The sequence below is a fragment of the Rhinoderma darwinii genome, chromosome 3 (genome assembly GCF_050947455.1).
Source record: "Rhinoderma darwinii isolate aRhiDar2 chromosome 3, aRhiDar2.hap1, whole genome shotgun sequence".
Lineage (NCBI taxonomy): Eukaryota > Metazoa > Chordata > Amphibia > Anura > Rhinodermatidae > Rhinoderma > Rhinoderma darwinii.
Genome location: NC_134689.1, coordinates 5061774 through 5077200, shown reverse-complemented (window position 1 = coordinate 5077200; position 15427 = coordinate 5061774). Strand labels below are relative to the sequence as shown.

Here is a 15427-nt window from a genome sequence, read left to right as displayed (position 1 = left end):
AGCACAGTAGTAATATCTGTCAGAGTGGCTGTCAGCTGCTGTATGGACCAGTCTACTTCTATTGAGGTCTGCAGAGTTTTTCATGTTTCTTTAATTTTTCATAGCAAACACTGACACCTAATGGCGAGAGGAGATATCACACCCTTTAAAAAAAAATCTATAGGCTTCTATGCAGCAGATGCGGCTCCCTATGTTAGAATGTTTATATAATGATTTCTAATATTTTGATGGCATGGAGCTGTGAGCAGTTTCCTTGCATTTACTTTTTAGTTTCCAGCTCAATTCTGCTTTCCATGGACTATGCAATTTTAATAGCATACACTGCCACCTAATGGTTGGGAAGAGGAATTACACCCATTTAAAAGAACAATAAGCTACTATGCTGCATAACTTTAATATGTTGCTCCCAAAGGTTAATAGCAGAATCCTACTTACGTTATATAATAAAATAGAATACGATATATAAATACCGGGGCCGGTGTTTTGGATGCAGCTGATTTATCACATGCATAAGAACGAGATATTGAATAGAATGGAAGTGATAGAAAGAATCGGCGTCACATTTAATTGAGTAATTTCTTATTGTTCAACAGCGACATCTAAAGGCCAAAAGTGGCATTACCCAAAAAATGCAAAATGAGCGTAATATTTTATTATTAATGACTGGGATTTCTATCCATAGTAATAAGTCAATTATTGGTTTTACATATAAAAAAAAAAAAAGCTGGTAAAATAAATGCCTCTGGGGCACAGTTGTATAAGGACCACCTCATTTGAGGGGCAGTTAAGAAGTAGAGTCTGGTATATAGAATTGCACTAAATATATATAGCGTGCGCCATTTTAATAGTTTTCCAAAAATTTGCGCCAAAAAAAGTCTTGATTCGTCTAAAGCTGCAGGTCAGGTCACCGCTTTCATGACCTGGTAATCTTCTTTTTCTCACTTGTGGTTTTTGTTACTTGTGAGCTGAGCAAACCTGCAGTGTAAAGCATGGGGGACAGACTCTACTTCAAATAAATTTTCAATTACAGTTAATATTAACACTAATGGGTGCAGGAAACATTTCTAAGTTACATAGTAACTACAATATATAAAATAGGTTTGGCTAAATACCTTGCTTTTCATTCCCATCATGCGTTACAAAGTTGAAAAGCTCTTGTATTCTTCTCCCTCTTGTGACTACTGGACTAAACCAATTGGTCACATACATGGTCATCCCTAAGGGATACTAATATTCCTTAAGGAGGGACAATTCCAGCAAAATGATGCCTATTGGAGGGCCTGTGGGGGGCGGGGCATGACACAATGCATGTATTGTAGTAGGGAATAGTTTCGCTCACACAATGGCCGCCTCCACACTAAACTGGTGATTGGTTAATTTTATACAATTAGATTGTAATACAGAAACTAATACAATACTATTTTATTTTACAGTACTCTATCAGTCAACCAAGATGAAAAAACTATGTGCACCGTAAATCATTATTATTATTATTATTTTTTTTAATAAAACGGAATCCCCTCCCCCCTGTAAATCAAAACCACAACTTCCCTTCTGAGAATATAGGTGTTGGCTGACAGCAGTCTCATGTAATAAGGGAAGAGGTGATGATTTGGGAGGAGCTTCCATGCTGATTGGCTGTAAGGAGATCATGCTATGATTTCCTGCTGGGAGAGGGGAAGAGGGAGCTGCCTTATTTACAGTCAGGACACAGAACCGCATGACTTCTGCAGAGAATTTAACACTATGACATAGCGGCCACATAAAAAGAAAACCCTACTGTTTTATTGTGATTATAATCCCTTTAATAAACCTATAAAGCTGCATGATCCTCATTGCAACGGTATATCTATGTCCATGTTATCACTGACGCAGGTCCCTGCCAACTGAGGCGGCCTGTCCTGTTCAATTCATGCATTTAAGTTGATATTTTGATATTATAACAGCACCAAACGCTGTATGCACTAAGGTGTCATTAGCAGCATTAAACTCCAGTAAAAGATTTTAGCAAACTAGTTTCATCTAGGTATGACATCACGCTGAAGAACATATAGCGTTTCCGAGGATAGAAGGAAACCGTAGGACGTTTTATCTAAGGTCTAAGTCTAAGTCTCTAGGCTGGAATGTACATCGCCCCCTGGTGGCGGATATCTGTAACAGCAATCCTTCATTTGCTGGTGAAAAACAGGTCCGGCAGAGGAATAGGAGTGGTAGGCAGGGTGAGGGTAGGGAATAACAAGTAATGGCTAACTAGAACTGTAATGTGGCCAGTAGGCTGTCACCTATTCTAAGCCATATTGTAACATTCATACAATTAAGACCTAGAATAATTGGGAACAGGACCCCGACCTACAATGTGCCATGTAGAATACTGATGTGCCATGTAGAATACTGGTGTCTTCTTATGTGGCAGATGAGATTTTGGGCCCCCTTAGGTGCTAGGGCCGGGTGTGACTTCTATCTCGGCACCCATATAACTAGGGTGGGGTTAAGAGCTTTGTTGGGGGGCACAAAATATAAACGGGGGAGCAGGAGATTTAACTTTCGGTTGGAGAAGAGAAGATTGGGACGTTAGGGGCAGTAAATGGCCTATTTCAACTGCTTGTGTCCCGGACGCCCTCATGTGGGGTGAGGTGGTGGAGTAGGAGACTCCTCGGCTGTATACAAGTCCATGTAACACGTAGTGTAGCTGCATCAGAACCGCGTCTCCTTATCTGGCGAGATGAGACCATCCTTGACTTCTGCCGCCAATGCTCCACTTTTTGGGGGTACGGTGAAGTCTGAGAGATATTTCTTAGGCTGCGGAAGGTCGGAGTGTGGAGTGACAAGCTGCTTCAGCCTCTGGAAGGTGAAAGCCATGATGTAATCACCCAAATATACAATATATATATACATATACAATACATCCCCACATTTACCCACCCCCTCTATTTAATCCCAGATTTCTCAAAGTCCTGAATGAACGACTGCCTAAGAATATTTGCCACTATGAAGTATATATTCTAGGTATTTTTAGGCCAATCTGATTGGATCACTAAGCAGTTCACAGATTTTGATTGGTCATGTAAGTATCTGCTAAATACCCTTAACCATTCAGACTGTTACCTGGGTTAATGGACCTTTTGTCTTCAGAGTTATATAGGCGGCGTACACTGGTATGCAGATCATGGAGGAGATGGCCATAAGCCAGCCAATGGCGTAGCCCCATGTTGGGTACACATAGCGGTTATTGTACTTCAGGGGTGTGTACTTGATGAGGGAGAAGAGGAACGTCCCCTGAGGAAGAGGAACAATTTGAGATATACATATGGCAGAACACACAGGACAATTCAGTATTGACAATGCAATCGGAAGACAGGGTCTTCTGAACATGGTCACTAGGAGTCAGGAATAAATGATGGTAACCTCCCCCATCTTAAAAATTCTTTATACCCAGACATAACCAATAAATCCTCGATAAATTTTATCTGCGCTGGGGATGAGTAGACTATTTACACTTGTAAAGGCTTAGCACGACTCACCATGCACACCGCGGGGGTGGCCACCAACCAACAGAACTTTATCACTGGCCACGGGCGGTAGCCAATCATGTCTTCTATATTGTCATAGAAGCGGTCAGCACCTGAAAGGAGATGTGAATCATTGTGAATCTTAACACCCTTTGGCAACCTGAACCCTGGTCATATCTTTTCCCAGGACTTACCATAGACCCAGCCAATACAGACCACTTCAAAGATGGCAACGCAGAGCAAGCAGGTCCCACTGGCTGCATAATAGTCGAATAGCTGGAAGACGTACATCCCACCCTAGGAAGAAGAAGAAGAGAAGACGCCACCCAGTCAATTTAACAAAGAAACAACATTGAGATGAGAAATTTCCTAGAGTCGGTGCTTATTTGGAGGTTCCTTTCTCCTATCATGAGGTTGAATATTACTATACCTCAGTTAGGAGGATAAGACCCAGCAGATAGCAGATGATGGCGATGCACAATATGAGGAATTCCCGGCGGTACTTCTTCCGAAACACCTCAGGGAACATGTCGACGATGGCGGTGACCAGACTCTCCACACAGACAAACTGGACAGAAAGATACCAGTTACTCTCAGGTTAACCAAGTGAAGGGGCACAAACTGTACTGAACCTACAATAAATTCACAAAAAATAGTGTACAGCCATATTGTACTTTACTCCAAATAATCTGTCTACAGCCATTTTTCCCACCAATACCTGGCTATCGAGTCCCAAGAAGATGAGCATGAGGAAGAAGAGACAAGACCAAAGAGGAGACACTGGCATCAGGGTCACTGCTTTTGGATAAGCAATAAACGCTAGACCAGGACCTATAAAAAAAACAAAAGAGCATCTCAATGAGGCTTCCAGAACAAGAGGTCTAGAATCGAGACTCAACTACAAGAGGTCTAGAATCGAGACTCAACTACAAGAGGTCTACAGTCAAGTTACTATTGCAAGGTGTCTACTATCAAAGTTTTTTTTTTTTTTTACAAGAGACCTACAATCCAGTTTCTACTGCGAGGCGTCTACAATCAAAGTTTTTCTACAAGAGGTCTACAATAAAGGTTCTTGAAGATGTCTACTTTCAAGGTTCTTTTACAAGAGACCTACAATTAAGTTTCTACTGCAAAATGTCTACAATAAAGGTTATTTTATAAATGGTCTGCAATCAAGGTTCTTCTACAAGAGGTCTTTAACCAAAGTTCTTCTACAAGAGGTCTTGAATCAAGGTTCTACTAAATAAGGTCTACAATGAAGATGACAAGAAATCTACAATCGAGTTTCTACAATAAGAGGTCTACATTCTACAATCAAAGTTCGATTACAAGAAGTCAACAATTAAGGTTCTTCAACAAGAGGTTTACAATAAAGATTCTTCTTAAAGAGGTCTACAATTACGGTTCTTCTACAAGAGGTCTACAATCAAGGTTCTTCTACAAGAGGTCTACAATCAAGGTTCTTCTACAAGAGGTCTACAATCAAGGTGCTTCTACAAGAGGTCTACAATTAAGGTTCTTCTACAAGAAGTCTACAATCAAGGTGCTTCTACAAGAGGTCTACAATTAAGGTTCTTCTACAAGAAGTCTACAATCAAGGTGCTTCTACAAGAGGTCTACAATCAAGGTGCTTCTACAAGAAGTCTACAATCAAGGTGCTTCTACAAGAGGTCTACAATCAAGGTGCTTCTACAAGAGGTCTACAATCAAGGTTCTTCTACAAGAGGTCTACAATCAAGGTGCTTCTACAAGAGGTCTACAATCAAGGTGCTTCTACAAGAGGTCTACAATCAAGGTGCTTCTACAAGAGGTCTACAATCAAGGTTCTTCTACAAGAGGTCTACAATCAAGGTGCTTCTACAAGAGGTCTACAATCAAGGTGCTTCTACAAGAGGTCTACAATCAAGGTGCTTCTACAAAAGGTCTACAATCAAGGTTCTTCTGCAAGAGGTCTACAATTAAGGTTCTTCTACAAGAGGTCTACAATTAAGGTTCTTCTACAAGAGGTCTACAATCAAGGTTCTTCTACAAGAGGTCTACAATTAAGGTTCTTCTACAAGAAGTCTACAATCAAGGTGCTTCTACAAGAGGTCTACAATCAAGGTGCTTCTACAAGAGGTCTACAATCAAGGTGCTTCTACAAGAGGTCTACAATCAAGGTGCTTCTACAAGAGGTCTACAATCAAGGTGCTTCTACAAGAGGTCTACAATCAAGGTGCTTCTACAAGAGGTCTACAATCAAGGTGCTTCTACAAGAGGTCTACAATCAAGGTGCTTCTACAAGAGGTCTACAATCAAGGTGCTTCTACAAGAAGTCTACAATCAAGGTGCTTCTACAAGAGGTCTACAATCAAGGTGCTTCTACAAGAGGTCTACAATCAAGGTGCTTCTACAAGAGGTCTACAATCAAGGTGCTTCTACAAGAGGTCTACAATCAAGGTGCTTCTACAAGAAGTCTACAATCAAGGTGCTTCTACAAGAGGTCTACAATCAAGGTTCTTCTACAAGAGGTCTACAATCAAGGTGCTTCTACAAGAGGTCTACAATCAAGGTGCTTCTACAAGAGGTCTACAATCAAGGTGCTTCTACAAGAGGTCTACAATCAAGGTTCTTCTACAAGAGGTCTACAATCAAGGTGCTTCTACAAGAGGTCTACAATCAAGGTGCTTCTACAAGAGGTCTACAATCAAGGTTCTTCTACAAGAGGTCTACAATTAAGGTTCTTCTACAAGAGTTCTACAATTAAGGTTCTTCTACAAGAGGTCTACAATCAAGGTTCTTCTACAAGAGGTCTACAATCAAGGTGCTTCTACAAGAGGTCTACAATCAAGGTGCTTCTACAAGAGGTCTACAATCAAAGTGCTTCTACAAGAGGTCTACAATCAAGGTTCTTCTACAAGAGGTCTACAATCAAGGTGCTTCTACAAGAGGTCTACAATTAAGGTTCTTCTACAAGAGGTCTACAATCAAGGTTCTTCTACAAGAGGTCTACAATTAAGGTTCTTCTACAAGAAGTCTACAATCAAGGTGCTTCTACAAGAGGTCTACAATCAAGGTGCTTCTACAAGAGGTCTACAATCAAGGTGCTTCTACAAAAGGTCTACAATCAAGGTTCTTCTGCAAGAGGTCTACAATTAAGGTTCTTCTACAAGAGGTCTACAATTAAGGTTCTTCTACAAGAAGTCTACAATCAAGGTGCTTCTACAAGAGGTCTACAATCAAGGTGCTTCTACAAGAGGTCTACAATCAAGGTGCTTCTACAAGAGGTCTACAATCAAGGTGCTTCTACAAGAGGTCTACAATCAAGGTGCTTCTACAAGAGGTCTACAATCAAGGTGCTTCTACAAGAGGTCTACAATCAAGGTGCTTCTACAAGAGGTCTACAATCAAGGTGCTTCTACAAGAGGTCTACAATCAAGGTGCTTCTACAAGAGGTCTACAATCAAGGTGCTTCTACAAGAGGTCTACAATCAAGGTGCTTCTACAAGAAGTCTACAATCAAGGTGCTTCTACAAGAGGTCTACAATCAAGGTGCTTCTACAAGAGGTCTACAATCAAGGTGCTTCTACAAGAGGTCTACAATCAAGGTGCTTCTACAAGAGGTCTACAATCAAGGTGCTTCTACAAGAGGTCTACAATCAAGGTGCTTCTACAAGAAGTCTACAATCAAGGTGCTTCTACAAGAGGTCTACAATCAAGGTTCTTCTACAAGAGGTCTACAATCAAGGTGCTTCTACAAGAGGTCTACAATCAAGGTGCTTCTACAAGAGGTCTACAATCAAGGTGCTTCTACAAGAGGTCTACAATCAAGGTTCTTCTACAAGAGGTCTACAATCAAGGTGCTTCTACAAGAGGTCTACAATCAAGGTGCTTCTACAAGAGGTCTACAATCAAGGTTCTTCTACAAGAGGTCTACAATTAAGGTTCTTCTACAAGAGGTCTACAATTAAGGTTCTTCTACAAGAGGTCTACAATCAAGGTTCTTCTACAAGAGGTCTACAATCAAGGTGCTTCTACAAGAGGTCTACAATCAAGGTGCTTCTACAAGAGGTCTACAATCAAAGTGCTTCTACAAAAGGTCTACAATCAAGGTTCTTCTGCAAGAGGTCTACAATTAAGGTTCTTCTACAAGAGGTCTACAATCAAGGTTCTTCTACAAGAGGTCTACAATCAAGGTGCTTCTACAAGAGGTCTACAATCAAGGTTCTTCTACAAGAGGTCTACAATTAAGGTTCTTCTACAAAAGGTTTACAATCAAGATTCTTCTTAAAGAGGTCAACAATTACGGTTTCACAAGTCTACAAGCAAGCTTCTATTACAAATGGTCGACAATAATACAAAGATGGGCAAAATAAAGTTTGCCATATTCTGCTGACAATGTGGCCTATTAACATCAGACATGAAGCGAGCCTCCACAGACATTACAAAGAGCTGCCACCGAGTATAGTAGAGTAGAACCACATAGCAGACCTCAAGGGTTCTGGTTCATGTATCACCCTTGTTCCCATGAGATGATGGTTTCTAATATTGTGGTTCCAGTGGAGCTCAGGGCAAGATCTCACTACCCATTGAGAAGGATCATGAGCTGGGTCCATCTTCTCATGGGCCCCATAGCAGCTGCATGGTCTCACTTGGCACTACCATAATTTCCCCAAATGGATGCTCCCTCATTTATCTAGTAATAGAGAACCTTCAACTTACCAGATTCAGCCACCTGTGAAATTGGGACACCCTGCTCCCTTGCCATGAACCCCAAAACTGAAAAGATGGCAAATCCAGCCACAAAGCTGGTTATACTGTTCAGAAAACATAGAGCGATGCAGTCCCTGAAGATGAAGAGAAGGAAAGTCAATTAACAAACTGCTGCCCGCCTGGTCAGTGCCACGTGTGGACTAGCGAGAACCCCAATACCTGTAGCAGTTGTTGTTGTATTTGTTGTAGCTCCCCAGCGCGGTCAGACAACCCTGACAGATGGCGTATGAGAAGAAAATCTGTGTCCCAGCGTCCATCCAGACCTGCAGTGTAGACAAAATACAATCACCACAATAATCATGATAAAATAATCTCTAAGGACTCTGTTCTGTGTATCTAATCCTATCATGTGTGATACTGTCTGCTGAGCTGTGTATCTAATCCTATCATGTGTGATACTGTCTGCTGAGCTGTGTATCTAATCCTATCATGTGTGATACTGTCTGCTGAGCTGTGTATCTAATCCTATCATGTGTGATACTGTCTACTGAGCTGTGTATCTAATCCTATCATGTGTGATACTGTCTGCTGAGCTGTGTATCTAATCCTATCATGTGTGATACTGTCTGCTGAGCTGTGTATCTAATCCTATCATGTGTGATACTGTCTGCTGAGCCGTGTATCTAATCCTATCACGTGTGATACTGTCTGCTGAGCAGTGTATCTAATCCTATTATGTGTGATACTGTCTGCTGAGCGTGTATCTAATCCTATCATGTGGGATACTGTCTGCTGAGCTGTATATCTAATCCTATCATGTGGGATACTGTCTGCTGAGCTGTATATCTAATCCTATCATGTGTGATACTGTCTGCTGAGCGGTGTATCTAATCCTATCATGTGTGATACTGTCTGCTGAGCCGCTGTATCTAATCCTATCATGTGTGATACTGTCTGCTGAGCTGCTGTATCTAATCCTATCATGTGTGATACTGTCTGCTGAGCTGTGTATCTAATCCTATCATGTGTGATACTGTCTGCTGAGCCGCTGTATCTAATCCTATCATGTGTGATACTGTCTGCTGAGCTGCTGTATCTAATCCTATCATGTGTGATACTGTCTGCTGAGCCATGTATCTAATCCTATCATGTGTGATACTGTCTGCTGAGCTCTTGCACTACATTTCCTACTATAAAAGATTAGAAGCTCTGGCACACTATGTAATTTTCATAAAAACCTCTTACACAGAAATTGGAACCCCCACCCCAAAAAATAAAAGTGTATTCTTTACTGCCCATGACCCACCTCACCTGAGGGTCCTTGAGTCGTGTGATGTCAGGACTCAGGTAAAACATGATTCCATCATATGCTCCAGGAAGAGTGACCCCTCGAATCAGCAGGATGATTAACATCACATAGGGAAATGTGGCTGTGAAATATACCACCTGACACAAGGGGGCAGTATTGAGAACGGGTTGAAACATAATTTCATGTACAGCTTCAACACAATGTAATTTTTATAAAGAAGTTTATGTTGTGACGTTTGGTTCCCTTGGTGTAAGCTCTGTACATAATGCAAACACAGGACGACCTACTAGCTACAGTGGAGGAGGGGGCAAGTTTATCATAATGATAATCCAGTAAATGAGACAGAGGGTGGGTTACAAAGCTGATTATCTCACCTATCTTTACTCCGGGGTCCACAGTAATGGGCAGCTTAGGTGGCCCACACAGATGGCGGTGCCCAACAGTAGCACCCCTTCTGAAGCCGTCATTGAGTGGAGTACATTAAAAAGGTTGTCCATTAGGCTATCTCACTTCAGAAACCCCAACACTTTCGAGCCCCCTAGCTTCCATAAATACTAGGCATCTTGTTTTCCCCCATAGCGGGACCCCCGTAGAAAATCAAACAGTCAGCAGGGGACCTATTTTACAGGAAGGGTTATACAGAGGGGATAACCACTATAAGTGACAACACCCCATCAGATGCCCTGACGCCATTGGTCCTAGACTGGGGGCCCAGGTCAGTCTTCGTCCACCACTAGCCTTTTGTATACGAAAAAAAAAATCAATAACGATATGTAATATAAAGATGAAGGAGCCGGAATCACCTTTCCAGTAGACTTGACCCCTTTCCAGATGCAGAAGTAACAGATGATCCAGGCCAGTAGAAGACACAGAGCGAGCTCCCATCGGACCGTGCCCAAGTGCTCGATCCCATCAGACAGGCCAAGTGCTCTATTTCTAGTTGTAAAGATAGAGAATATCATATAGATCCATAGACATGTCAGAAGATAACACTGGTTGATGCCCATGAGGTGGGTATCCGCCATTAATCATGATCATTTATTGAGAGCAGATCCTGAGGAGCAGTTAATGGGTTAGGTTAAGTGTAAACATGTTTTTAGAAATCTCTAGGAAATATTCAGTCATACAGTAACGTGTAATGTAACAAGCCGACTTACTCCCAGAATTCCACAACAGGAGACGTAGCATTGGGGGAGGCTGTATAATTCTCCAAATATCCAAGGTCATCAACGCAATTTGCTGAAGTGCAAAGTAAAAGAGAACTTGGTAACACAGCACAAATATATACAGTATATGGAGGAAAGTATCGGCCACCCCCAACCATTGATTTCAGGTGTTTCCTTCAGTCCCATCCCCCCCCCACCCCCCGTGTATAACATCCGGCACTCGCCCTGCAGTCACTTTACAGACATTAGTGATAGAAAGGGTCGTTGTAAAGAGATCAGTGACCTCCAGCGCGGTCCTGTAATAGGACGTCACCGGTGTAACACGTCAGTTCCAGAAACACCTTCCATCCTAGATATTCCCCATCACCGGTGACTGATATTATTGTAAAATGGAAGGAACCGCCGCAACTCAGCCACGAAGTGCAGACCACGTAAAGTTACAGAGGGGGGGGGGAGAGTGCTGAGGAGCAAGTGCAGAAAAATCACCAACACCCCGCTGACTCCATAACTGCAGAGTACAGACCTCCTCTGGTATTAACATCCGCACAAAAACTGCCCGGGACATGGAGGCCGAACATCACCAAGCACAATGCCAAGCGTCAGATGGAGGGGTGTGAAGCCGCCACCACTGGACACGCTTCTCTATATGACGTGTTCTGTGGAGTGACGCTTCTCTATGTGACGTGTTCTGTGGAGTGACGCTTCTCTATGTGACGTGTTCTGTGGAGTGACGCTTCTCTATGTGACGTGTTCTGTGGAGTGACGCTTCTCTATATGACGTGTTCTGTGGAGTGACGCTTCTCTATGTGACGTGTTCTGTGGAGTGACGCTTCTCTATCTGACGTGTTCTGTGGAGTGACGCTTCTCTATGTGACGTGTTCTGTGGAGTGACGCTTCTCTATGTGACGTGTTCTGCGGAGTGACGCTTCTCTATGTGACGTGTTCTGCGGAGTGACGCTTCTCTATGTGACGTGTTCTGTGGAGTGACGCTTCTCTATGCGACGTGTTCTGTGGAGTGACGCTTCTCTATGTGACGTGTTCTGTGGAGTGACGCTTCTCTATGTGACGTGTTCTGTGGAGTGACGCTTCTCTATGTGACGTGTTCTGTGGAGTGACGCTTCTCTATGTGACGTGTTCTGTGGAGTGACGCTTCTCTATGTGACGTGTTCTGTGGAGTGACGCTTCTCTATGTGACGTGTTCTGTGGAGTGACGCTTCTCTATGTGACGTGTTCTGTGGAGTGACGCTTCTCTATGTGACGTGTTCTGTGGAGTGACGCTTCTCTATGTGACGTGTTCTGTGGAGTGACGCTTCTCTATATGACGTGTTCTGTGGAGTGACGCTTCTCTATGACGTGTTCTGTGGAGTGACGCTTCTCTATGTGACGTGTTCTGTGGAGTGACGCTTCTCTATGTGATGTGTTCTGTGGAGTGACGCTTCTCTATATGACGTGTTCTGTGGAGTGACGCTTCTCTATGTGACGCGTTCTGTGGAGTGACGCTTCTCTATGTGACGCGTTCTGTGGAGTGACGTTTCTCTATGTGCCATGTTCTGTGGAGTGACGCTTCTCTATGTGACGTGTTCTGTGGAGTGACGCTTCTCTATGTGACGTGTTCTGTGGAGTGACGCTTCTCTATGTGACGTGTTCTGTGGAGTGACGCTTCTCTATATGGCGTGTTCTGTGGAGTGACGCTTCTCTATGTGACGTGTTCTGTGGAGTGACGCTTCTCTATGTGACGTGTTCTGTGGAGTGACGCTTCTCTATATGACGTGTTCTGTGGAGTGACGCTTCTCTATGTGACGTGTTCTGTGGAGTGACGCTCCTCTATATGACGTGTTCTGTGGAGTGACGCTTCTCTATATGACGTGTTCTGTGGAGTGACGCTTCTCTATATGACGTGTTCTGTGGAGTGACGCTTCTCTATGTAACGTGTTCTGTGGAGTGACGCTTCTCTATATGGCGTGTTCTGTGGAGTGACGCTTCTCTATGTGACGTGTTCTGTGGAGTGACGCTTCTCTATATGACGTGTTCTGTGGAGTGACGCTTCTCTATATGACGTGTTCTGTGGAGTGACGCTTCTCTATGTGACGTGTTCTGTGGAGTGGCGCTTCTCTATGTGACGTGTTCTGTGGAGTGACGCTTCTCTATCTGACGTGTTCTGTGGAGTGACGCTTCTCTATGTGACGTGTTCTGTGGAGTGACGCTTCTCTATATGACGTGTTCTGTGGAGTGACGCTTCTCCATGTGACGTGTTCTGTGGAGTGACGCTTCTCTCTATGACGTGTTCTGTGGAGTGACGCTTCTCTATCTGGTGTCTGATGATGGGTCTGGGTTTGGCGAATGCCAGGGGAACATTACCCGCCTGACTGCATTGTGCCCACTGTAAAGTTGGGCGAAGAGGGGTAATGCCAGTGTTTTTCAGGGGTGGCCTAGTATCAGTGAAGGGAAATCTTAATTCTTCAGTATACCAAGAAATTTTGGAAAATTGCAGCTTCCAACTTTGTGGGAACAGTTTGGGGTTCAGCCTTTTCTGTTCCTCATGACTGCGCCCAGTGCACAAGGTCTATAAAGACATGGTTGGTTGGTTGGTTGGTTGGTTGGATGGTTGGTTGGTCGGCTGGTCAGTTGGTCGGCTGGTTGGTCGGCTGGTCGGCTGGTTGGGGGAGTTTGGTGTGGAAGAACTGACCTCAACCCCATCCACCACCTTTGGGATGAACTAGAACGGAGATTATGAGCCCGGCCCCCTCCTCCAACATCAGTGTCTGACCTCAGAAATGTCCTTCTGGGTAAATGGGCAAAAATTCCCACAGACGCACTTCAAAATTTTGTAGAAAGCCCCCAGAAGAGTGGAAGATGTTTTACTCAAAGTGTGCACCAACTCCATATTAATGCCTATAAATTTAGAATGGGATGTCATAAAAGCTCCTGTAGATGTAATGTGTAGGTGTTCCAATACTTTTGTTCATGTCCGTATCAATCTATTGCATCTCCACTCTCACCCTCCAAATCTTGATAGCTTTGAGGGTATGTTCACATGGCCTATTTTCGGGCCGTTTTTCGGGCCGTAAACACCCGAAAAACGGCCGAAAATCGGAAGCAGAACACCTCCAAACATCTGCCCATTGACTTCAATGGGAAAACGGCGTTCTGTTACGACGGAGCGTTTTTGTACACGTAAAAGAACGGCCGCAAAAAAGAAGTGCAGGACACTTCTTGGGACGTTTTTGGAGCCGTTCTCCATAGACTCTATTAAAAAAAGCTCCAAAAACAGCCGTAAGAAACGCATCGAAGAACGCAGCGAAAATCGCGAGTGGCACAAAAAATGTCTGAAAATCAGGAGCTGCTATCTCTTGAAAACAGCTCCGTATTTTGAGACGTTTTTGACTCTGCGTGTGAACATACCCTAATAGGTGGTATTTCTCATATGTTTTCCCGGTTATATACTGATCCCATATGCTAGGACTTCTTACCTGTGTTCCAGGTGTGGTTGCAGTTAGCCCATGGAAGCTCAGCTGTAAATGAGTTGAAGAGATAAAACAATGCCCAGGCCAGGATGACAATGTAGTAGATGTTCAGGTAGCTTTCAATCACCTGTGAGGCATAGCCAATACCTAATCGAGTAAGCAGTGTTTAGTATCTGGAATACACATTAATGTAATACATTTATAATGATTATGGGGTTAGTGCAGACCCCATTACTGTACCTTACTTCATATAAGCAGTAATACTGTAAGATCCTTCCTAATTTGATTTAATTTAATGGGATTTTCTAAGGGTTTTGCTTTGGACATGTAGAATATTGGGATGTATAAATGGGACCGGAAGTTATAATAAGATGACAGCAGATTGTATATTTTGCGTAACACATTAAGTCCCTAATACTATTCTATCCAGAAATGTAACGGCTATTGGTCCATGAGTCCTAATGTTGTTGTAGATTAAAACTTCTTTTAACATGGGTTTCACCCCCTCCCTCCAATAAAAAAAAATAAAAAAATTTTAAAAAAAAGTGATGGCTGCCTGCATTACCAGTGCATTCCCCTAGATGGCAATCTATGATAGTGGATTATACTTTCTATTCAAGCATAATTCATATAAAAAAAAGTTGTGAAGTGTGGAAAGCAAAGTAAGATTTCCAGGAATAAAAATTCTTTGAAGTCTCGATGGTATAGTATGAAGTAAAGCAGAATTTTGCAAGAAAGTAATGCCTTGAATCTGGTGGGAAAATGAAAAATGAACCCAGGGATTGTTAGTCCCTTAATAGTCCAAGATCCCGGGGAGACCTAAGGCCCCATTCACAGTGTGCTAAAATTTTCACACTATGCATTGTATATATCAATTACGTGTTCTGCGCCCTCCCCCCCCCAGACTAAAAATACTGCAAAATAGCTATACGATTAAATATCTTATGGTGTGAACAGGACCTAAGTCATCTGCAGAAATGAGGTCATCCTTCTGACTGCAGTGGTGTGTTCATTGATAAATGTTGACCGAGAAGATGCTGCCAGCGTCTCGGTTTCTATGGCTCTTTGCCCCGTCAGGTCGTGTGAAACTGGGTGAGGGAGTAGAATGAAGAATGGGGCACACAATACTAACCTTCAAAGAGGGGGCAGATCTTCCTCCATGCTGTGACCCCTCCCTGGCTGGTATATTGGCCCAGCGCTGTCTCCAGTAAAAACACCGGAATTCCGCAGGTGAAGAGGAAGATGAGATACGGAATGAAGAAGGCTCCTGGTAACACAAGGACACAA

The 15427-nt window shown here is 43.0% G+C and overlaps 1 protein-coding gene across 3 annotated transcripts in view; it reads right to left on the bottom strand.

Moving 5' to 3' along the window:
* Nucleotides 1–449: 449 nt before the first annotated feature.
* Nucleotides 450–15427, bottom strand: part of SLC6A12 (solute carrier family 6 member 12) — a 39752-nt gene continuing 24774 nt past the window's right edge. For 2 of the 3 annotated variants that reach the window (XM_075855724.1, XM_075855725.1), the window contains exons 3-15: nt 15273–15407; nt 14147–14287; nt 10668–10749; nt 10314–10446; nt 9513–9647; nt 8421–8524; nt 8211–8335; nt 4228–4340; nt 3940–4077; nt 3704–3806; nt 3522–3622; nt 3106–3276; nt 450–2841 (exon numbers count right to left, since the gene is read on the bottom strand). In XM_075855724.1, the coding sequence (XP_075711839.1) occupies nt 2695–2841; nt 3106–3276; nt 3522–3622; nt 3704–3806; nt 3940–4077; nt 4228–4340; nt 8211–8335; nt 8421–8524; nt 9513–9647; nt 10314–10446; nt 10668–10749; nt 14147–14287; nt 15273–15407 (1628 nt within the window). In that variant the 3' untranslated portion in view covers nt 450–2694. The remainder of the gene's footprint in view (nt 2842–3105; nt 3277–3521; nt 3623–3703; nt 3807–3939; nt 4078–4227; nt 4341–8210; nt 8336–8420; nt 8525–9512; nt 9648–10313; nt 10447–10667; nt 10750–14146; nt 14288–15272; nt 15408–15427) is intronic. The other variant, XM_075855722.1, reaches the window with a different exon arrangement.